Genomic DNA, 24,899 nt, shown 5'->3' on the forward strand with positions numbered 1-24,899 from the left:
AACGCTCTAGTACAGTTGGTATGTGTTAATGGTAACATTCAAAATTTTTTTTTTTTCTTCACTTGCTTTCTGAAGGTAATTGACCTTCATTCTGTCACATATAAGCTAAAAGGACATTGTTTTTATAAGCTGTTCAGGACAGCTGCAACCTTTTCATGAACACCAGAGGAGGTTTTAGGACTAGTTTCCTAGGAGCGTGAGAGTCTGTAGGTTGATACTACCAGAACATCTCCTTCCAATTACAGCAGATTTTTCCTTCTGGAAAACTGTACAAATAGATTTTTCTTCCTCCCCGATGACCCAAGGAAAGATGCAGTTGTAGATGCGATGTACTTGTCGTCCTGTAAGTTGAAGTTTCTGTAGAGTGCTTCCTCTTCAGTGGAGTTGTAGATAGGAGCCATCCCAGGCTAAAAGGTGTCTGTTTTCATTCTTTGTTCACTGCTAGACATTTCAGGGCTCTTGACTTTTACTCAACCCTTTTGGTTTTGTCAGTCTTCTCTCCTCCTTGCTTTTGTAGATTGTCCATGGATCCCACATTGCTGGGACAAACAGTAATGCATTTCATTCAGTACTAATTGCCTGAAGGCACAGGTTGATGCACTTCAGATAAATGTCAGCTTGGGTAAAATGCTAGGGGAGTATGCGATGAAAAGAATCATCTGCTTCCCTTTGCTCCAGAAAGCTGGTGGCTTGTGAGGAGAGGATGGAAAAAGGAGTGAGGAGAGAAGAGGAAAAAATCTGAGGTGCTTTATCAGATGGGGGTGAGCCCAGAAGCATGAGACAGCATAGATGGCAGATTTGAGCAAATATTGCTGAGTCTTGGTGGAGAGGGCTGCTGTGCAAGGAGAGGAAGGTACATCAGCCTGTTAATCAGCTATGCCTCTTCACTAATTTTTGAGCATGCTAAGCAAGAATATAAGCAAATCTGTACAGAAAAGAGAAAACAAAGGTCAAAAATCCATAGGTCTGGACTCCTGAATTGCTTTTTGCACACACTTTGTTTCTATTTTTTTTTGCTTCTCCGCAGTATCAGCTTTTTATTGTTCATAGAGAGACAAACAGACTCTTGTTCCAGAGGGAAGGGGGGCCGCAGGGAGGAATGTCCTGTTCATTGCCTCTCTCTGGCTCCAGGTCGAAGACATGGGGGGGGATTTCAATGTATAAGGAGCAGCGAAGTGTCAGAAAACAAGCGACAATGAAAACAAAGTGCAGCCAGTAACCTTGGGGCTCTGACACTGAGCAAATGTTTATCAGAGGGAAGATTCTGCTGGACATCACCGGATAAGAATGAGTTGATGTCACTCTTGGCAAGGGCGGGAGCTCGGTTTTTTCCACACAAACAGCACAACATGGCAAGGGGAGAGGGAAGGGTGGGAAGGAGGGGAGGGGAAAGAGGAAGAGGAGGAGAGAGCTGTTTGCTATAAAATGGGCTAATAAAAATATATGAAAGCATGGCTTGTTGTGTTGGAAGGAGTCTCAGTGCTGGTACATAAATAGACAAAGGTTAAGGATGCTTCAGGGCTCCTCCTACACTGCAGCTCTGAAGAGCTGTACACAGATTCCTGAAGGCCGTTGCGTAATTTGCTTTGACTTGCTCCCAGTTGAGAGCATACTATGGGCTCATTCCTGTGGCCCTTATTCAACAAAACCTCATTGGGCTTTAATGGGAATTTTTGCTTAAATAAAGAAGTTCAGCTTTTGTGACCTCTGGTAGCTTCAGTGCCCGGCCAATGAATAGGAGGACCTCCCCTCACCCTCAACCCCTGCATACTCTTCTTTTAAAGCTTCATCATATTTTATACTTCAAGTAATGCAAATTTTCTTTGCAGAAAGAGAGGCTTACACCAGGCAGGCAGGCAGGCAGCAGAACAGTGAAAGCTGCCTTCCAACAGGTACCACCCTGAAGCTAAGAAGTAACTACTGGTATTTGGTGAATTTGACGGTGAGTGGTATTGGAAAGCACCTCAGAAAAGGTGTAGATATAATGAATGAATGTTGTGATAGAGCAGTTTTAGAAAAAGAACTGCTTCTAAAAACAAAACAGTCTTCTAAAACTAAAAAAGCATGGGAAATCATTAACAGCATGTAATCTACGAGCTGTCTATACTGGCATACCTACTGCTGGTCGTCCCCTGTATGAATGCTCTTGTAGAGCATAGAAGTGACACAGCTTTTTATTTATTTATTTATTTTTAAATGTATGACTTGGTCTAATAATTTTTTTTTTCTTTCCTTAACAAAAATAGGAATTGTGTGGTGTTTGCTCTGTTTGTGTTCATGTATTTTAGTTCAGAGCAGACCGTTTCTAAAGTGGCAGAAGTTAAACTAGAAAAGAGCTCTCCTAGGCTGGAATAACTGCCAGTACTGAGCCTTTTAGCAGTATACATGTGAAGTACTTTCTGTGTCCTGTATTCCTCCCTTTCCTCATCTCCACCATGTATACAAGTTGCTATGAGCAGCCTACAGCTACCCAAACATCTGTAAGGTATTTGCGTAGTTAGCAAACAGCCTTTCAGGATATTGAGCACTTGTGGAAAATTGGGCCATTATTTTTCAGAATGTAGAAGGATTTTACAACTGGATTGTTGGGGGCACAAACTTTGCAAATCAATTTAACAATGTAACGTATATTCAGCTGGCTCTCATCACCAGGCTTTTAGAGCCACTGTGGTAGTGTAAGGAGGCAAAGCTTTACATTTGATACTCTTGTTACGCGATTCCCTCAGGTATACGTGACTCTCTGGAAGCTTTTCAATTTGATGACTTCCTGCTATACCACGCTATCTCATTCAAAAAATTCGTCTAGCGTGGTGTTGACTGAATGGGTTTGAGTGCTCTCCTCTGCTCAATGACCTTACTAGACACGTGCACGCTTCTCACCTCTTTTGCAATGACTTAGCTCTGGGTATGAGCAAAGAACAGTGCACCAGACTTTAAGGCAGAGTGGACAAGGAAAAGCTGTTGCGTTTGTGCTGGAGCCATTTAGAAGTGCAGGCAGCGTAGCTGGGAAGGAAGAATGGTCAGGTTTGTTGTGTGCTCTACTCCTTCTTTGAAAGCTACCGGAATCAAACAAATCATTTAACTGCTGCTGCAAGTGCTGTCCTCCTCTCCCTAAATAAAGTCAGAAGAAAAGAAAAGTGTGTATTAACTGGAGAGTTGAATGAAAATATTTAACATAGTAATGCATTTCTAAGAGAGTCTTAAGAACTCAAGGCTCCAGACTTTCAAGTTTTAACATGTTCTAAATTGTTTTGTACCTTAATTTTAAGGCAGTTGAGGAGTTAGATACCGTTGTATGTTACTGTCACTCACGTGTCTTCTGTAGAGTTGGTTTTCCTATTCTCTTTCTCCTCCAACCCAAGAAAAGATGTGTATGTGTCTGCGCTACCATGGTTTGTTTTCATATTGCTTTTAGACTTTTTTTGTTAGAGTGGAGATGTGGAGTCAACATGTTGCTATGTATTCATGTTAGTGAAAACAAGAAATGCTTCATGTTTTCAGAACAAAAAATGGTAAGGCTCTTCTGTCGTCACCCCTGTGATTACAGATTCCCAGATGATCAAAATTCTTCCCCTACAACTTCAGTAAAAATTGTGACCCCCTTCTGCATCCGTTTTCTGAAACCTACCTCTGAGCCTATTTTTTATAATTTGAAAAAGCAGTGCTAAAATCACTGCAGAAGTGGATACTTTTGTGTAGGACCCTATACCAAAATGGCATCTGGAGCAGCTACTTTCTGTTAACAGCTGCAGGTCGTACAGCCATCCTGAGGTTACTGGTGAGGCTACTGTGAACAAAGTTTAAGCATGTAAGGTCTATTACCTTCATGAGAAACCTAAGAAAGTATAGATTGCATTCTGTAAATGAACCTGACATCAAAACTATCTTCCAGTTGGTGAATCAGTGGTAGATGTAATAGTTAGAGGTCACTTAGACCTGGATTTGTTGTTTGTAGGACTTCGGTATTTTGCTGGGTTCAGTATTATACTGGCCTGATGGAGGGTTTTCTGAAAGTTAAACTGAAGCTACTGAGTCTATAGACTGTGCACAGGAACAAGCCGCTGCAGGTGTGGAGTCAGCATAGGCTGGCCATTCTGCAGCAGCTACCTCTTGTAGACCAGCAGTGGTGAAGCGAGGCAGCCTGTCTCTCTGGCCTCGACAAGTAAGCCACCCTACCTTGCATTTCCTAAAGGGAGATAGCCTGTGCTCGTGGCTTGGGCTGGTCAGGAGGAGAAGCAGTTCTGCTGAGAGGGGAAGACTTTTGCTGAATCAGCCAGCTTGAACCAGTATATCCCACAGCCGTGTGAGTGCTAACCCTGGGAAAGGGGGTGCTGGGGTCAGAGTGGGACATGGCCCTTTGGGAAGGGGGTGGGTGGGAAAGCGAGGGCCCCTTCTGGGTCTGGTTGGGCACCCCTTACCCTGCAAATGCCAGTGCAGGAGCTGAGCCTGTGTCTGTTTAAATTGCAGTGGAAGAGCAGCCCAGCTCTGGTTGGTAGTGCAACACCGAGTGACCACTTGTAAGCATCGGAGTGTGATCCTTTCTTCAATCTTTAGATCTGAAAAGCAAAAAGTCTTAGGTGCTGTCTCATGGGAATGCTGAGAGTCTACAATTTGCATGATATAACTATTATAAGAGCTTTAAAGATGCCAAATGTAGTGAAGAATAACTCTTTCTCAACTCCATTGTTTAAAAATAGCAGCAAATGCAGATAATGTCACACCGAATGCTTGATTGTCAATTGTTGTCATGTATAATCTTCAAAATTTAATTTGGAAACATTCTGCCTTTTTTCTTTTTTTTCAACTCCCTATTTTTATAAAAAAGAAGCGTATTTGCCTGGCAACAAGGCTGTCTTTGGCTTTACAGCTCATCCCTTCCTGGTATTTTATTTCTTATCTGAAGTCAGAACCTTCTGCACAGAATGTAAGAATTAATTGCTGTCAGTGTTGCAAACCAAGTTGTTGTTTCAGATGGTGAGTGAAGAGAAATTGAGCTTTATGGGTGTGTGTATATATATATTAATATAGAATAATGGGGTTTTCTTGAGGTGCCGTTCTGCCCAGCGGTGTGTTGCACAGAGGGAGAGGTGTCCGGCTGGTTCACTCTTTCTCAGGGGCTCCTGGATGCTGCAGGATCCAGGGGCCCTGGGTGCTGCTGGCAGAGCAGTCCCGAGGCAGGCAGGTGCTTGGGGCTGAGGAGGTGGGTGCTGTCCCTCCGCTGTGGCAGGAGACCTGAGCCGTGGGAGCAAGCCTTGCTTCTCAACATGTGAGCCACAGTGGCCAAGCGTTGCAGCTCTGCACTCTGATTCAGGCCCCTTGTTAATTGTTAGAAAGGTTACAGAGCCGGAGCCTCACCAAGAGTTGTAACTGCCTTTGTGCGCAAGCAGTACCCGATGGAGATGTGTTAATTGAAATGCTCTTAAGTTTCTCTTTTAGTAAACCAAGTCAGCAAGTCTGGTATGTTTGGGGTTTTTTTTAAAGCCATACCAGATAAAATACTCAACAGTTGAGTAACTGTTCAGTGTTTTTAGTTTTATTTGGCTATTGTGCATATTTTCTAGTGTTGTGAACAAAAGGAGTAGGTGGATGTCCTCACGTACCCATAATTACTCTAACTGGTGGTATTCTGATGCTGTATGCATCCATAACATGATGTATTTTTCTTTCTCTCTCAGTGTAGTCAGAGGATGCCAAGAGTGAGTCCTGTGCCTGGGGGGGCTCTTATAATTTTGCATGCCAGACTCTGCCCCAGACTGAGGAAGAATGTCTGTCTGTCTCCAGATCATCCCCGGAGTGGGAAGGTTGATCTAACAGCTGAGAGGAGGAAGGACATACCTATGGCTGTGTGTTTTGTGCTGCTTCTGAGGCTTGTTGGCCGTCTTGTGAGCCAGTTTGGCTTGGTGGGCTGATGGGGCTAATAGTGACGAGTGGGTAGTTTTCGGGTAGGTTGATGAGCTGAATCCATCTGTGGAGGAGCTCAGTAAGAATCAGAACTGGTACAAGGATGGGGCCTGGCCTGCATGGCAAGGAGGGGTGGCAGAGCAACAAGGTTCATCCCCTTTTCAGTGGCAGAGTGCCCTAAGATCAGCTCAGGATGTAGTTCTGTGAGGGTACCTTCTTAAACAGGGACAGGGGGCTTTTCCCGACTGCGGGGAGGCTTTTCAGCTATAAAGGCTTTTATAGGTCTTGTAATGGACCTTGTAAGCACCTTGAGGGAGACCTGATTTAGGATGAGCAAAGCTCCACCTACCACGTATTTAGAACTATTACAATGAGGAAGTGAAGTTTTGCTATAAAATGACTGATACTTTCCATGACAGACTTAGGAAGTAGGTTCGTGCTGTGTGTGAGCACACCATCAGCAGACTGCATATTTAAAAAAAAAAAGGGGGGGGGAAATGTTTTTACAGCTGCACTGTTTGGGGGGATTAAGTGGAGGGAGAAATGAATTGTTATATCCTGGGTATCTCTAACCACAGAGGGAGTGACGCACGTGCTTGGTGGAGCTGGAATGTGGAAGTTGTCAGGGCTGGCTCCGAGATGTGTCTCCCTGGGCTGATGGCCACACTGGGACTCAAGTCATTGTCTTCCAGCGTGGGGAGCCGGGTCTCAAGAAGCTCCCAGGCTCGCTAACCCCCTGCTGTTACTTGTTATAACTGGTAAAAGCGGTACTCCTAGATTAGTTACCTATGGGTTACCTATAAAGAGAGGATCACACAAATGTTGTCATTAGGTATTCAAAGCTTGCTTAAGTAGCAGCTTATTTTAATAGTAAGATGATGCTCTTTCATAATATTTTACTATTGAGTTCATTTACTGAAGTGCAAAGGGAATGTAAACTGTCTGCTACAGAGAAGGTGCAATTTGCTTGATATCGCCCCCCCCCCCCCCCCCCCCCGCAATTTTAAAACACTTCATGCTATGGATTCCTTATTGTGCTTTGTCTTTCTTCCAGGCACTTTGCCACTTGACAGTATTTGACAGGAGATTATAAACATGGAGGTAATACAGAGCACAGCAGGCCACTTACTTCTGTGTAACTGTTGAATGTTTTAGGTGCCCTAATAAGCCCTGCAAAGCTGAGTGATTAATGTTTTAAACACACTGTCAAAAGTAAATAGTGTGTGTGCTGTCTCCTCCTTCTCTCCCCAACTCAACCTTTAAGTAAATTTAGGATACTGAAATTACTTGTTATAATTCCATGCCAGCTCCATGTTTCCTTCTGGCCAGGGAGAATACCCTTATGTTGCAATACAATGCTGGGAACGGTAATAGTTATTTAGATACTAATACTGCTGGGAAAATGGCATCCATTTTATCCCTTGAGTTACTTCTAAAATCGGTTCTAATGGATGCAGGAAAAGAATAAAAGCAGATTGAGAAGGAAAAGTACATCAGTGCTTGAGTTTGGCTCATTTGAATTAGGAAGGTAGGAACAAACCCCAAATATTTAAATACAGGTGGGAGAGCTAGGACAGGGATGAAAGCATTGGTTCAGGCTTTGGCAGCAGGCGTTCATAGAGGAAATGTCAGATGGTAGGATCATTTAAATAGAAAATGGCTCTCCCTGAATAATTTTATGCTGTTTGGGCAGTGGGGTTGCCAAAGAAGTTTAATTGTCTGAGGGCATCCAGGTTCCCAAAGTGATGCTTCCTCACTTCGTACTGAACAGGAGAAATGTGGTGGGTAGACCTCTCTCGCCTTTACTCAGCTGGACTTGCTAGTAGATAACCACTTATGCTAATAAAATAGTCCAGTTAAACTTCTTGTAAGAAAAAGTAAGAGGCAATTATTTACTTTCTGCGAGGTATATGCTGTATGAGCTATGTATGTATGGGTTGTATCACAGAAAAAGTTTCATCAGCCCCACTTGGACTTTGCTACTCCTGAGTAGCGCAGCCATTCGAAGTCATGCTGGTAAAGCCTTCAGAGAAGAAATAAGTATCATCCAAATTAAAATTTGGATGTGAAATGGCAGCCCACATTGCTAGCAAAATGGCTGAGTGATAAGTTGGGTCACATGAGAGAAAAGAAGATGAGGTAGAAAATGTCAACTCTGTTGCATTTACAAATGACTCCTGTTCTTTGCTATATTTTCCTGAATGCACGTAGTAGAGAGAAATTACTATTCCTAGTACCTGCGGCCAGAAAGTGTTGATAGTATATTTTGGACAGTGCTGCTTTAATGTCTATTTTAGATAGCGCTCTTGGAAAAATGGACAAAGGCCATGACATGGCCATAACTCTTGGCCATGACATTATTTTTACTATGGCAATGTGCCTTTACTCAAGCCCTTAAGGTTTGGGGCTGCAGTTGCAATTGTGGATACAATGTTTGCCAGAACAGAAGTGAATGATTTTAAGTCTAGCACTTGACTGTATTTTGATCTGATACAGAAATCTCTGGGAGGAAAAACGAAGAAAATATCACAGGTGTCTACTTTTTTGTGATAATTCAAAAATGTTAGGAAATACATGAAAAGCGCTGCTACGTATGAAATAGAAACCGTGTGTTTCATGTATATGGTTATACCAGATGGTTATACCAGAATCAGCACTGTGCTTTGTTTGCAATTATAAAGCATCGATAAAAAGTTTCATCAACAGATCCTATTACTTATTTAAAAGGAACTCTTTCAGTGAAGCTATCTTTAAAGTTTTCTCTGCCACTTTTGAAACAGTTTTCTCCATATCTGGAAAAGAAAACTGAAGTCCTAGACTTGCTGAATCTCTCAGTAAATGGCCTGTTCATCAGTTTTGCTCCATGCCATGCTGTGGCAATAAATTGCAAACAGCAAACTCTCAGATTGACATCTGAACTGAAGAAAGTGCCCGAAAGTTTGGAGAAAACCAACAGACAGCAATATCGGTTAATCTAATAAAAGATGTTATTTGTTGAAGAAAAATATCTCATTTACAGGCATGTCATAGATGTAATCTGTGAGCCTGAAGTGGCTGGCCATTTTGCCTTAAATCGTCTTTCCTGTAATATGGTCGCAGGCACAAGGCCTATGAATAAGTTCCCATGGCGAAAACTAGGCTGTGAACTCAGGCTTGCAGCACTTCAGCTACGCTGCAGTAATTGCCTGTGTGTATGCTTTTGCCTCTTCATAAAAGCAGCACAGTGTACTCTGCCCCCACTGAATTTACCTGGGGTTAGTGTATGTACACAGGCTGGTTATTGTGGAATAGCAAATGTGCCCCAACTTCACGTGGGTGCCCTTGTGCTCAGAGGTGACTTTAGATGTCACCTTTCCCCTAAACCACTGAACACTGGATTTTGTTTGTTTGTTTGTTTTTCCTGCTAGTATGTGCTGTGTTGTGTGGATGAATATCCATGCACTTTTGCCTAAAATGAAATAAAGATTGCCGTGGGGCTAATCTTTATTACTAGTAATAGAATCAATTAAATGAGTTTTAGCTTGTAGACTTTTGGGTTTTTAAATTTTATTTAAAAGAAATTGAGTTTATTTGTTCCCACTGTCCGTTTTCTGTTCTATCTACAGCCTAGAAAACTTTGCATCTGCTGGCAAATTTCAATGAAACTTTCCAGTGGGAGACAGACACGAAAGGTAGTTAAGGTCCTATTGTTTCAAGGAAGATGAGTGGACAGGTAAAGTTGAGACTCTCTCAATGCTTTGCATGCATAAGAAAATTGAATTGACGGCTTGCTGTTGCTAAAACGGAGAAGTGCTCCTCTGTCCTTCCCTCTCTCTTGCCTCTCCTGGGACTAGCTCTAGGTTTTGATCTCCTGGTGCTCTGATTCCTTTTGCTACCCTAGAGGAAAAAGAAAACCATGGGATTAGTTCTCTGTGGTTTTAGTGAAGTGAATCGTTTTCTGTGCAAGAGCTGTGGTGAGGCACGTGATGAGAAAGATGGGAGTTGGACCTTCCCTTTTGTGGAGCATGTATGTAGGGGTTGGAGGGAAGAAGCTGTTGATTTGGCTCTGGTTGTCTTATGAACCTTTATTAGATGTCTGAGAATCTGTGTGGGAGAGATCGCGTTGATGTTCAGTGCTCAATACTGACATTGCTGTAGGAAAGCAGGCTCCGCTGCTGCCTGCCCTGCTGGCATTTGGTATTTGAGGGTGAGAGAAGGGGAGGGATGTTCTGGCGGTGAAGTCATTAGGCCAAGGGACAGCAGTTTCCATGTGGTCTCAGATAAATCATTTAATCTCTTGGTGCCTCAGTTCCTCATCTTATAAAATGACGTTAGTCTTTTGGCCTTTGGGTTTGCAGAGTACTTAGGATAACGGGGTCAGTTGTAGCCTCTGGATATCATGTGCATACATAATCAGATGATGGTGGGTCTTGGGTCTCTCTTGATGTGTTTTCCACAAAAAAAAAAAGTTGTTGCAGAGTAAATACAGCTTATTGCATGACACAGGACCATCGTCTCTCACTTCCCTGTGAATTACCCCATCCATTTTTTCCAGCCTTGTGCCTATGCCCGTTTTTGTACTTTGGGGTCTGTTGCCATACAATACAAAGTTAGCCATATAATGTTGCCACTGTGTAGTCAAAAATACTTCTTTTCCATATTACTTCTGTGCTCTAGAAGTGAAAAATCAGTGGGGAGATGGACTAGGTAGGATCTTGGCTGCTTTTAGTTGACAAAGTGCAGCTGTGTGCTTTTCTTCAGAGTATATTGTGTACCTTTTTCCATACCTGAAGCTTCAAAAGAAGGGTATCGGTAGACATGCTTCCAATTTTATGGCAACCGCTAGTTACTTTTTGAAGGTGTAACACTGGGCAATCTCATACTTCCAGAGAGGCATATCTAAGTAACTGCAGACTGAAATCTCAGTACATGCACTCAGTGCACTATTTTCTCCTTTTGGGCATTCAGGTTTCTAGCAGTCCAAATGAGGAAGCATTTCTTATTTCTTTCTCTTGTACTTCTTTTCAAATGGGAATTTTAATTTAGAAATTTTTTGCATCACTGAGACATTTGTGTTTTGCAGCAGTCTTCAAAGTCCTGGTCATGATCAGGCTCCATTGTGCTAACTGCTGTACGGATCATACAAAGCATGGGGCAAAAGTCATCACATTAGAGAAGCTGCAAGCTTCAGTGGTGCAAAAAATTGTGTGCACATTATCGATTATGTATAGCCATCCCTATGTGACAGGAGAAAGCTTTAGCAATGTGTAGAAATCTTTGCAGGATCTAGTCCTAAGCAAAAGTAAGGCTCAGTAGGAAAGCAGAAATATCATAAACAAAGACTCTTTAAGTGTAATTAATAACAATAATAATAACAACAACCACCACCAAACCCCCTCTGAATCACAATTTCTTCTAATGTAAATTATGTGACCTTAATAGGTGGAAATCTGTAAGAGTGTGGAGGTTTTGTCTTAGAATTGTAGCAAACTACATTGTTATAGAAGCCTAAATGTCTTGAATCTTCTTAATGTTTGTTTTTTAAGACAACTGGAGGAGAAACAAAAAGGGGAGGTGATTTATATATCTTGGTGAGTAATGTCTTACAGGCAATAGCTTACACTGCATTAGGAGGCTGAGGTGCAGTATTCATACTGAGAGCATATTTGAGCTCTGCAGTCAGAAAAGTTGCCTGTTAATCGATGTGACAGGATGAGAGTCTTCAGCCCATCTGTCACCCATGCAGAAGTAAACGATCACATGGTACCGACTCCAAAGTAGAGGGAAAATCTGCTGTTACAGCCAACATTCCTTGCCACAATACAAATATGTTCTTTGCTAACATAATAGCTATTCAGTTTGCCTACAGTCATTGTGTTCCCCCATTAAAGTTCAAAGGAATTGAAAATACACAGTCGACAAAGCCAACTTTTGTCTTGGAGTGAATACGTATTTTATTACAAGGTGTTTTATCACTGAGATTTTTAGAAAATAAACTGGTTTGTGAAAAAGATAATGAAAAAGGTCATTCACATTTGAGCTTAAAGATTTCTGGATGAGTAGGAGTGATTTTATTTTTATTTTCTTTCAGTTTCTTTACGGTTGACTTTTGCTAATTCTGTGGTGTATGCCCTTATCTTAAGGGCGGCCTGGGTTTCCAAATTTGAGTGTATAAATTTTGATGTTTCTTAACTGAGGTGGTGTTAAAAAAACCAAAACACCAAAAAACCCCCACAACAAAACAAAACAATGCCCAAAAAAGCTATTTTGACTCTTCAGGCTTTGCTGAAAATGTAGTCTTTTCTTAGTCTTCAAGAATAATAGAGGAAGTACACAATTAAAATTCAAAGCATTTAGTCAATAAGAGCCCTGTAAATCTGATCACCTTGTCTGTTTGGAAGTATTTTAATGCCTTTTATTCTGATGCACAGACACGTGCAATTATTTCTTTTCCGTAGGTCATATTAAAGTCCTCCTGCATGGAGAATATATGGAAATGAGCTCTTCCTCTCAGCTAATAGCAAGTTGCTGCCTCCAAACTTGTGCAAGCAGTAACGGTCGAGAAAGACGACTGTCTTTAGGGATGTAATTTCATCTGTTTCTTGTGTGGATCTTTTTTTGGTACTTAGGATGCCTGAAGGTACTGGCAAAACAATCTCCCCATGCAAATAGCAACAAGAAAGGCAACTACAATAGTTAACCTGTGGCTACTGAGGCCAGACTTTATTTAAGAAGCTGGCCAGACTGGGTAGCTTCTACCCAAGAGCTTTAGAAATCCTTGCTGAGGCAAGTTGTGGGGTTGATTGCTTTTAAATACTCTTGGAACACAGGAAAATTCCTGGAGACGTGAAAAACACTAGTGCTTTTTAAGCGAAAACTAATGCTGTCTTAATGAGGGTAAATGAAATTACTCAATGCTATTATATTAATAGTAACCATAGTCTACTCAAATTCAATGAGGAATAGAAGAGCTGAAAAAGTTTTACTGACTTGGATTACATTTACGAAAAGGAGTTTCATAAAAAAATGAGGGTAGTAAGAGGAAAAGTTGGGAACAGCTGAAATAAGGTAAGTTGCAGGCAGCACAGGTGATTTTGAAGGGTGGGAGAGGGAAAAACAGTGTAGTTAAAGCAGCGTGAAGGGAGCTGTAGGCAAAAAGATATCCACACAAAAAAAAAGGCAAAAAGAAACTTGTGTTAGGAGAGCAAAATATCATAAAGTCTAGCAGGTTAAGTAGGAAATCATCAGGAAACTAGAGTAGAAATTCCTTGAAAACAGCTTTCTACTAGCATATACTTAATAAAAGCTTTTTAGATTCTCCAGAAGCTTGCTGAAGAGTCTGTGGGATTGTCTTCAGAGAAGAACTTCAGAAAAGCAAAACCAATTAGTTGAATCAGCATTTGCTACAAAAGTACATCACTCTTTACAAGGCTGAATGAGAAGTGTTCACAGAAGAGGTTTTAAAAAAAATGGTAATGTAGACAGTAATAAACCTCCAGAAACAGGTAGCAGAACCGGGAACGCCTCTGTAAAGTTGACAAGCTATTGCTAATTGTGGTGTGTAATCTGTTGCTTCATTTAACCTTGCTCCCAGGAGAAGAGGTGATGACATGTGCAATACACTGTAATGCATGCTCATTAGTAGGTCCAGCAGAGGGGTAGCAATTGTAGAAGCAACTGGATTGTTAGAGGTGTAACCATTACACATTGTAGAAGAAATGACTTGGCCTTTAAAGAGGGAAGTCAGGCCTCAGGTTAGAGGTGTTTAAAGGTGTTACAAAAGTAGTCAGAGAAATTAAGTCTTCTGTGGGAGAGGAGACTGATCAGTGGGGTTCTGGAGCTTGGAAAGATGATAGGAGAAAGTACACCCTGCTCTAGACTTCTGTTGTGTCACGGCACAACAACTACAGAGTAGCAAGTGTAAAGCAAGTGAAAAGAGTTTTCTTTATGCTGTGCATAAATAAGCATCTTGCTTATTGCCACAGGATATTGTGGAGATAAATGTACCCCTTTCAAAAAGGATTAGTGAAATTCAAGTATCATAGCTTCACTGAGCACAGTATTTTGTGCCTGAAATTTTTATTAATAACTTTTGGAGGCAGGAAGATTGTGGAAGAGGAAGAACAACTGATAAAGATGTTGTTTTCTAAATGTCCACTGTTGTCAAATGTTGGAAGCAGTATTCTGGGCAAGGTAGACTTCTGGTCTGATTAAATAAGGAGTTACTTCTAAAGTCCTCTCTTATATTTCACAGAAAGATTAGTTAGCTGATGACAGCAACCCTTTCTGGCCTTAAAATTAGTAACAAGACCACAGCATCATGTGCTTTGTTGTCTGTAATAATAAATTAACAACTGTGGACCTATTGGTTTTCTTTTTGTAACGTCTGCTGTTACTGGTTGAAAAGGGGATTGACAAGTGGAAATACAGAAGTCAAAAAGAAATATTAATACTTCTCAGGTTGGAAAGCGCTCACGTTGTTAGGATTGTCCATTAAAGCAGCAGAACATAACTATGGTGGGTTACTATGTTCTGTATGTATGTAGAATCGGTATAGCATGTAAAGCATTTTTTCAAGAACTTCACTTCTAGTTATGAAAATGCTTTTTAAACTAACAGCTTTCTTCTGCTCAGTAGGATGTGATTTGTTGGAAGTGTATGTTGACCTGGAACCAACAAGGAGATGACTAAGTAGGAGGAAAATGGTTTTAACATGCCTCTGCTTTGCCAAGGAATATGGAAACAATAACAGATTTGTCAAGTCTGTGGGCCAGCTAGCCTTGTAGTGATATATGATACTTCTCTATGCACAACATACTTGGTATATTGGGTTGTTTTTTTCTAAAGCACCATTTAGGAGCTGAAATGTGAATCTTCCTTTGTCCCAGTTGCTGTTTATCACCTCATGGGCATGCTGTTTACGGATCAGATGTATCCAGAGTAGGTAGGAGATCTTGACTTCTCTTCATCGTGGCAGGCACATAATGTGGTCTGTCTTCTTATTTGTTTTACGGTGTAATTTGATAGCCAAGACTGTGCATGTTTGGCAGTTGCCAAAGCATTTTTGGTCCGTGTGCTAAAGCTCTGCAGTAGTCCTTCTCCCATTTCCCTGTTTTTGTTTTCCCCAATCCATGACGTCCTCTGTGCCGCCTTTCCTCATTGTGCTGGGGTATGTTGCATCCCTCAGGTGCCAAGCAGTCTCTTCTCGAGGTTTCAAACAGTGCAAAGATGATTCTTGGTGTGCTTCCTTCTTTGGAAGAGAACCAACAGCTTGAAAAATGCGTATTCAATTTAGTAAGAAATTAAAACTTCAGATGCTGTTTTCTTCCTATTTAAGAGCAGAACTGTGCTCTTGGGGGGTGGGGAGTAATAATCACACAGACGAAATCACAGGAACACCCTTTCCTCAGTGAAGAAGAGGTAGTAGCTCAGCAGTTAGTTGCTCTGAGATGTGCTGGTGACCAGGTTCAAGTTCTGGCTGTTTCGGGAGCGAGCCTGAACCACTCAGTGACCTCTGTCTCTCCCCCTTTTGGCACTTGTAAGAGTGACTTAATAAATATTTTGTTGCAACAGATATGATCTCATATCCTCTTACAAACCACGTGTAGACCAGTCACTGAGGGATGGCCCTGTTCAGTGGAGAGTTCAACGTGTGGGACAAGGCTTTAGGAAAGAAGCAGTGATTTTCAAGAGGAGAGTTGTTTAATAATACGTGGAGGTTTGCACTGCTGGCCATCTCTCTGCTCTAAAAATGAAGCTTTCCCAGTGCTGAATTGCTAGAGGCTTTTAGATACCTCCTCAGCTTTCTGTTAGTATAGGAACAAAGGACACCAGCACCACCCTTTTTAATCCCCTGCCCTTTTCTGGGTCTCACTTTTGGTTCAGGGTTTTTCCTGTGGGTCTCAAGTTTTTCATGGGTATAGGGAAGTATGCTGCTGTCTCAAGTGCAGAACTCCATGGAGGAGGTATTGCGTTAAACATGTTTGGGCTCACTGCCTGCTGCTGGGGAGAGGAGGAAGGGAAGACATTTGGGTTCTGTGGCACGGGGAGGTCCTTTCCAGCCCTGCATCTCTCTGTTTCTACCCCCTGGGCTTCCCTAGTAAAACCTCGCTGGGATCTGAGTGGTTGCAGTCTCTCTTCCATGAAGTTTCAAGATGACTTACTGTTGCCATCTTCTCTTTTGGAGCAAAGCTACTGACTTGCTAAAAAAGAAAATGTGTGAATTAATAAAATAATAGAATCATAGAGTGGTTTGGGTCAGAAGGGACTTTAGAGATCACCTAGTCCAACCCTCCTGCCTTGGGCAGGGACATCTTTCACTAGATCAGATTGCTCAAAGCCCTGTCCAACCTGACCGTGAACACTTCCAATGATGGGACATCCACAACTTCTCTGGGCAACCTGCTCCAGTGTCTCACCACCCTCATTCTGAAAAACATTCTTCCATATGTCCAATGTAAACCTCCCCTCTTTCAGTTTAAAACCATTGTCCCTTGTCCTGTCACTTACAGGCCTTGGTGAAAAGTCTCTCTCTGTCTTTTTTACAAGCCCCCTTTAAGTACTGAAAGGCCACAATAAGGTCTCCCTGGAGCCTTCTCTTCTCCAGGCTGAACAACTCCAACTCTCTCAGCCTTTCTTCACAGGAGAGGTGTTGCAGCCCTCTGTTTTTGTGGCCCTCCTCTGGACCTGCTCCAACAGGTCCATGTCTTTCTTGTACTGAGGACCCCAGAGCTGGATGCAGTACTCCAGGTGGGGTCTCACCAGAGTGGAGTAGAGGGGGATGTTAATGTTAAGAAAATGTTAATATTTATAGCGTGGGTAGTAAGTAGTTACTGTGAAAAACAAAAAATGGTGGATCAGCTTTTTGACAATGGGAATTTCTGCCAGGTGGAAGGCTGCATGGCCTTTTTCATGCTGTTGTTTACTCTACTTTTTCCTTTCTCGCAAGCTGAAACTCTAAGCTAAATTGTTCTCTGGCATTGTCAGCATGAGCCCGGAGGTCTCTGGAGAAGCTAATTCCTTTGGCTTCTCCCTACTGCATCACCCAAAATAATACCATAGTCTGTCTTTAAGCGGCATATGCTGTTTGCTTTTTATCGCTACTCCAAACATTTATATTGGATTGTATTTCCACCTCTGCCTTCTTATGAAGGAATTCCAGCTGAACAGTTAATGTCTCCCTTCACTTGAGCTTGTGTTTTTCTGGATAGTGAATTAGAGGCTCCTTACAGTTTATTAATTTTGCTTTTAGCATTATGTAACCTGTACAAGGTTGTAAGTACATAATTTAAGTTTGAGTAGCATGTTCCTTTATAGCTCATTTTACAGTCCTTGGCCTATTCTGCTTCAAAATTCTCATACACAGCGTAAGCTGGCCAAAATACACACTTCATGTTAATTAAATTTCTTAAATAGCGTCTAATTTTCTTCCTCTTCTTGAAGTTGGTGAGAGATTAGTAATAAAAGAAAATTAGTTGGTTGATAGCATCATGTATTTGATCAGTGCAGAAACAGGATAACCGCCTCAGGTGTATGGTGAACTCTTCATTCCTATGTGAACATTCAACATATTAAAAGTTGACAACATCATTTGAACACTTATCCTGACAAGATAATTTTATAGAAGATCAGAATTAACAAACTGAGGAAGCACTAGAACATGTAACTTACACATTTAAAAAAAGTCTTATTTCCTTCAGTGGGTTTGCTCCCGTTAAAGTTTTTCACTTCAGCTGAAAGTAGTCTTGAAAGATTTGCAATTGATATTGCTGGACCTAAGATTTTGTTGGAGATGGTTCTTTCTAAAGCATAAAAAATAATTTGACTATTGTAATACAGGGTTTTGAGACTAGATGGTTAAGTGTCTATTTCCTCTCCTGACCTCTTGAGTCAGGCATTGCAATTGTAGTGGGCAACAAGTCAGTAAAACAAAATTATCTTCTCCCCCCCCCTTAAGATGAGGAAAGAAAAGTTTTTCTGTGAAGGGTAATTGAGAACATCCTGAGAGAATAAAATGTTGAGTGTTGATGAAAAGTAAACCTACTTCATCATATCTGATGAAGTTGCTGTCCTAGTTTTGTTTTCATTTCTGTCTGCAAATGTTTTCAAAGACGTTTAACTTTCTCAGATTCATAAGATACTTCTGACTTACGTCTTGGTTTCTGTCTTGTTCTTGTGTTTTGGCAAGAAGTCTATGTCACAATTTGTAGCTTCCAATAGGCATGGGGGCCATCCAAAATAGTTTCCATTTCCCACTGAGGTACATTCTTAGAAGAACTTTTCCAATCCAAATAACTGGCATTTATTACTTTTTTTAATTGCTTAATGTGATACTTGCTTACATTTGCTGTTTTAATGTCTTTTCCTGTCTGTAAACTGAGAGCCCCAAAGGGCACATGCGTGCAGTCACTGAATTCAGTTTACATAGCTTGACGGATGTTTTGGGAAAAGCAGATTGTGTGTATGTGCTGTTTGTCACAGATGGTGTCCCAACAGGAAAAAAGTTGTGCTAATGCTGAAGGAAAATGAAATGAAAATAAGTAAATGAAATGGCAAAAAGAGGATGGCCTTAGAGTTTGGCATCATTTTTTCCAGCAGCTTTGGGGAAAGCGGTCAGTATGGCACATGTATGCTTGAGCTCAGCAAAGGTTCTCAAGTTGCGCTATGCAGGCAACAAACAATAGGCAGGAGAAATGTCTCTGGACAATTTTGCTCCTCTGGATATTACCAGTGTCCCAATTTTAAGTCTAATACCTTTTCTTGGTGAGCTTTTTGTGAAACCTGGTCATGCGACCAGTAGGTAAGGACCTTAATTCCATATTTAAAAAAAAAAAAAAAAGTAAGTATATTGCTAGTCTTTGAGATTGTAAAGAAAAATCTTAGAAGATGAAAGGGTTTTGAAGCTTTAAAAAAGGCGAGGTAGGCAAAACATGGACATTTCACCCCTAATAATTTAACTTAGGTGGGTCTTTTTTATTCAGTTTTGTTTTGGGGGACCTGTGAATTTGCAATGATTTCTAGAGCTCACTAGAATCACACTGTCAACACCAGAAAATAGTTTGAGTCCTGTGCCCGTACAGGAATGCAGATCTCAACTCCTTCCCCTTCTGGTGTACATAAATGAGGAATGGGGTTCATTTTTCAGAGTTCAGGATTGTTGGTGGAGGAGAGGAAACAGGACTCACTATGCAGTGTATCGCTGAAAACCAAGCTGATGTGCATTATGGACCTGCAGCTAAAGTCTGTGTTTAAGTTCTGTCGAGGAGGGCTAAGCCGTATGGCAAACTGTTCTTTGCACTGCTATAAATCCTAGACATCCATAAATCTTCAATCCATGCCCTTCCCACTTTTAGCCTTCACTGGACTATTACGTTGCTAAAGTCCATTCAGTAGTCTAAGATCGTGAATTAGTTTTTAATTACCCCTTATAAAGCTTTTCTTCTGGGTTTGTTTTGCTGCCTCTCGGCTTGCAGCTGAACTAGTTATATGAACGGTCAGATTAACTCTGGTCCTTCCCTTGCCTTGTAGGACTCCTCAGTGGGCAGACCTCTCCAGCCAACACCAAACTGGAAAAGCTGGACTCCCAGCAGGTGCTGCAGCTGTGTCTCCGGTACCAAGATCATCTTCACCAGTGTGCAGAAGCGGTTGCCTTTGATCAGAACGCACTCGTGAAGCGGATCAAGGAGGTACTGCCTGCAGCATGCCTGCTCCTGGTGGGGAAGGGCTCGGGGCATCGGTGTTGGCCATCTTGTGCTGTTTAATGCAGGTGCTTGCTGTAGATGGCCTTGGATCACTTGCAGCAGTCCACTTCAAAGTAAGCCCTGTAGAGAAACTTTGTGAACATGCGCTTCAAGCAAAGTTTCCTGGCTTTGACTGTGGTTACTGTTAGGTGGTATATTTATTGGTTATGCTCTGTGATTCCTGGTTGTAAACAGTGAGTGTTCCTCTGGTATGGCAAGTACTGCAAGTAACTATTGAAGAAGTAAAAGATGACTGGAATTTTTAAAGGTAACATTCCTTATTTAGATCTGTATGCTTAACATTTTATTATTCATCATGGTTAAGCTCTAATTTAAGGAAATAAATGGTTATCATAACATCATCTGTGGTTGGGGAAGGTAGTATTTCTTTCTTTCTTCAATGGATTTGTAGAGCTAGACTCTTTTCAAAGCCTGTAACATGCTGTCTCTTCTCTGATCCATATGGCTGCTAAAAAAAAAAATCTTCCTGTGCTGCTGTTTTTACTACTAAACCATCATTTGAAAATCGATGATCTGCTTAAATATTCAATGATACTGTTGGGAAGGAAATTAATTGCTGGGCTGAGCATCCTGCAGTTGGATTGTCTTTCTGATGTGTGTAACTACTGATGTTGGAAGCAGTAGGATGGCTGACAAATTTTTTTTTTTTTTTAAAGTCAAGACAGATTGGAATGAGAGGAGATGCTGTTTGAGAGTATTTTCTCACATATTCTCAGATGTGTAGAAGAACTGGTGAGTGCTGCATATGTCAGAACTCTGTAAGACCAAATACCTTTCAATGTCGAAAGAAAAATTTTTGAACAGGTGGTTAATTTTTATTCATGCAGTATAAACAATGACCTTGATTCGTTGTTGCTATATTGGCTTAGAGTTAAGAAAATCCCACATGACAAACTGGGTAATAAATTTGATTCATGGGCTGTTTTGAGAAGCTGCTGCTATCATGAAGTTGTAAGTCCAAAATAATGTGGGAGCCATTAAAAAGGCCTTTTTACTTTAGTGTATCAAGATCTGAGGCCAGCTATTACACAAGATGTAAAGATATTTTCAGATGTTGGTGATTCAGATCACACCATCTCAAAAATGGGATTTAATTGCCAGCCTAATGACAGTGTACTGCATTAATCCAAGCAGATTGTAATTCTTTTGGCTGTTAAAGTGTGAGAGGGAATGTCGACATGATTTAAGTCATGGTAGACTCTAACACCGCAATCTGCACTAGTTGGATTTGCCTTCTATAGGGCAAGTGGCAGACTGTCTTTCAAATTAGCTAGCATTGGTGATGTTTTCTTCCCATTCATAAGGCTTATGATTTTTTTCCATGTAAAATAAATACAATGATGATATCGATATTGTCACTGACTGACTATCACAGGCTCCTCTCTGACAAAGTGAAGGAGAAATGGGTGACTCTAACTCGGGCAACTGACAAGTTAGTTGGGGTTTTTTTGGTCAAAACACTTAAGTAACTTCAGATGCTTTCAGTCCCTCTGCCAGATCTGGTGGGTTTTTACTGTTCATTTTCCTAATAATTTTTAAATGTTTTTCTTGCGTTGGCTGTTCTGCGTGTGTGTTCTGGAGGAGCTGGGTGGGACCCACTCAGCTTAAATCATTCTTTCCAAATTTTGGGCTCTCCTTGGTGCACTAAATCGAACCACTGTTGACAGTTGTTGACAACAAGGGGTGCAGCTGAACTAGAGCAGGGTATGTCTCTCATTACAAGTGTAGACAAAGGAAATCACGTTTGGCTGCACCCATTTGTCAGCAATGATTTAGTTTTGATATGTAGACAAAGCTTTGACCCTTGGTAAGGAGTAAAAATGAAAGAGAAAATGAAGTGTATTGTGAAAAGCATAACATGTGCATAAGATGGACAGTAAATTCTTTTTATACTCATTTTAGTAGTCAGTATTTCCCTTTTCCTCTCACACTGTAAGCATTGAAGTGCTTTTCTTCCAGTAACAGACTTACCAAGTGATTGATGCTTTTAACTTTCCTACAAAATGTTCGTGAGCTTCAGTCTCCAATTCCTGCCATTTGTCTGAGGTATGTTTGCTTTTCAGACTGTCACTGACTGTGTAGTAGTAGTCCTACTGTATAGTATGCTACAGTCATACTGTCTGCAGCCAGGATTTTTTTTTAGTCTTTCCTTGACAAAATGTCCCAGGGAAAATACCTTTTGCTCATTGTCTGTGAGGCCAGCAAAAAAGTTTCCTGGTTTCTGGCAAAACTCAGAAGTACTGTTGTAAATTTATTTGTCCTCGATAGCTCATAATTGACTGTGGTGGTTTGTAAATCAGCACATAATCGGAATTAAAATGGTTCTTAATAGGAAAGAGAATAAGCTAAGGAAAACAAAAACCTTGCATGCCAGTAGTTACTGCAGATCTAAGTAGACCCATCTGTGCATTCCCTGATGTTGGGGACCAAAACAGTCTAGCTTTGCTCTCCATCCCATTTCCCAGTTTAGCCAGAATTTCTTTGCAGTGTGTTGGCTGGATCCATATCTGCTCCTAAACGTAGAACCTGTGTGACTTCGAGGTTGGCGTGACTGTTCTCTCTCAAGAAGAAATACATTTACCCAAGTGTTTCCTTGAAGGGGAAAGAATTGAAGATGTGATTGAAGGTAGTTGACTTAACTGCCTCTCTTCAGCAGTTACATTTACTTGTACCCGAACTGTTGGTTATGGAAGGATTGATTTTTATCACAATAGGCTTTGTCTTCACTGCCAAAAAAAAAGAATGTGCTTGCATCTTTTTAGGGAAAAATAACCGCTATGCATTAAATATTATGTTTCATATTAATTTTTGGCACCTGATTCACCATCTGTTGCAATACTGCAGTAATTCCAGGACCACTGAAATATTTAGGATTCTTTTTAATTTTTTCTCCTTATCAGTTTGAAAAACAACAGAACAGCAATTTGGGATTTATGTATGTGTTAATCCAGGGTTATGGCATCTCACAAAATTTGACAGTTTTCAGGAAAAAAGCCTGTGTGTAGCATTTTCTGGGTAATTTGTCTACTCTCTGGTATGTTGTAGGATGAAAATTTTTAGCTTATTGGATGAATCGTCACGTTATTGACTTCCGGGGACATTCTGTTCAGATGGGTCTGGGAACAGGATCTAGTCTGTCTACTGATGATACGTTGGATCCACATGAGCTTGTTACATGTGTATGCTAGGAAAAAGGTGCATTTTTAAGACCCATTAGATAATGTGTTATAAAATGCTAAGATACAAAAGGCAATTACAGCTAGTTAACAGGTTAAACTGATCTTACTGCACCTTGGAGCTTTTACCAGTGTGTTTAATGATGGGGACAGAGTTGACAATGTGCCTTATGGAGAATGTGATACTTCAGGCTAAAAATCGCAGGAGTGAACCATGACTTGCTAAGCCAGGATAAAACAATTTCGGTCTGCCTATTCCTGGGTGGGGTGTGTGTGTGTGTGTGTGTGTGTGTGTATATATATATATATATATATATATATATATATAAAATCTCTTTAGTGTATATCTGCATGAGGACAAAAAAGCTCAACTGAAGTGTTCTTTCTTTGTTTCTGTGGTGGATTTAGTGTCCTAGGTGTAGACAGGAGGTCTTAACGTGCTGCATCTCATGTCCGTCTCTGCCACGAGAGTGCCATAGGTCTGTGTTATAACTAGTTTGAAGTTCTGAGCAACTCCAGCTGCTGTTGGATTTGAGAGGTGCGTGTGCTCTCTTCGCCAAGACTGTCTGCCTCAGTTTTGTGATCTGTAAAATGGAGGGTGTCTGCCAAGATTAGTTTGAAGGCAAATGTTGACCAGCACTAAATATTAGGTATGACTGCGGGGAAAGAACCAAATGAAGTAGGGAGAGGGCTACTTTACATCAAGTCCGTATCATTGGAGGATGTCTCTTTTGGGTGGCAGGGAGAGAATTTGGAAAGTCATCTGATAGGGGATGGTGAATAACAAGGAATGGGAAACAAGCAGGATAGGTAAAGGCTGGGGAGCAGAGCTAAATTTTCAGAAAGGGCCCATGATTTTGTGTGCCTCCAAAATTGTCTAGTTTCAATGTCTTAAATATTATTTTTCATACATTAGATGTGAAGCTTCTTAAAAATCACGTCCTTCAAAACAGCTGAAGCTGAGTATCCCAAAATTACTAGTCTCACTTGAAAATTTAAGCCTAGCTTCTTTCTATGAAAGCAAAAGGGAAGCTGAAAGCCACCTAAGGTCCTTTCAAAGAAGGTTTGCAGCATTTCTTATTAGAGTATCAATGTTGGCAAAGGGGATGTGCTACTCGAAGTATCCTATATACCCTTAAAGGCAAATGTAGTTCCTAGATTAACTGTGCTTGAAATGCATTAAGTGGATTATTAGGAGGGCTCTTATGCTTTGCCCTAAACCCAAATATCAGTGCAGTGTGTCTGTAGCTTTTATTGCCATAGGCAACCCAGACTGACAATAATTTTGAAAACAGAACACTTCTTACAATACAAAATGAAATTAAAAATATCTCAGTCTAAGCTGACACATGTCTACAGGAAAAAATTAACACCTTTTCAAATAATAAACATTACTTTTATATTTTTAACAAATGCGATGGTGGAATAGTTAACTTTTGTCCAGGCAGGCATTAATATCAGTAATTGGTTTGCCATACAGCAAATTTGTGTATGGCTTGTTTCATACCTGTAAATTCCTCTATGGGAATGGCTCATTATTTTGAAGAAAAAATGTAGAATAAGATGTGTATGGATTTTTTTCTTTACCAGCTTGCTGCAAAAAGTAATTGTAATGGACTTCTCTAGTATGTAGTGAAGATGTCCAGAAATACAGCCCTTAATATTTGGCAAGTAAATAACTTTTGAAGCCACACATACACTGCATCGTGTCTCCCAATACATTTTAGCTGTTTAAAATTACAGATAGGAGTTAAATTATTACTTTATATAAGCAACAAGTCTAGTGCATTTGACAGACCAACAAGAAAAGCCCTTCAAATACAAGCATTATGTACAAGCACATTTTAGCTAATCCCATGCATTTAAGACTCATAAATTGTGATTCAGCCATTCATGTCACCACGTGTGTGAAGTAAAACACGCCCAGCAATTTGGGGATTTAGGAATTTCAGTTTATTTTTTGTGAATGCCTTGTGGCTTTTTGACCTTTATGGCAACTACATTGTTTCTGTGGCATTGAGCATTTCTTTTACTGAAGAGACCTGTCACCTAGTGGGAAAATGTGCTGGGGAATGTGGCCTGC

At 40.8% G+C, this 24,899-nt stretch overlaps 1 protein-coding gene across 1 annotated transcript in view; it reads left to right on the forward strand.

The window, feature by feature from the left end:
- BORCS5 (BLOC-1 related complex subunit 5) overlaps window positions 1-24,899 on the forward strand; it is a 77,851-nt gene that overhangs the window by 36,507 nt on the left and 16,445 nt on the right. Inside the window, exon 3 of the mRNA XM_075507981.1 lies at window positions 19,408-19,565. Within this exon, the coding sequence (XP_075364096.1) occupies window positions 19,408-19,565 (158 nt within the window). The remainder of the gene's footprint in view (window positions 1-19,407; window positions 19,566-24,899) is intronic.

Source organism: Mycteria americana, chromosome 1, assembly GCF_035582795.1.
Source record: "Mycteria americana isolate JAX WOST 10 ecotype Jacksonville Zoo and Gardens chromosome 1, USCA_MyAme_1.0, whole genome shotgun sequence".
NCBI lineage: Eukaryota > Metazoa > Chordata > Aves > Ciconiiformes > Ciconiidae > Mycteria > Mycteria americana.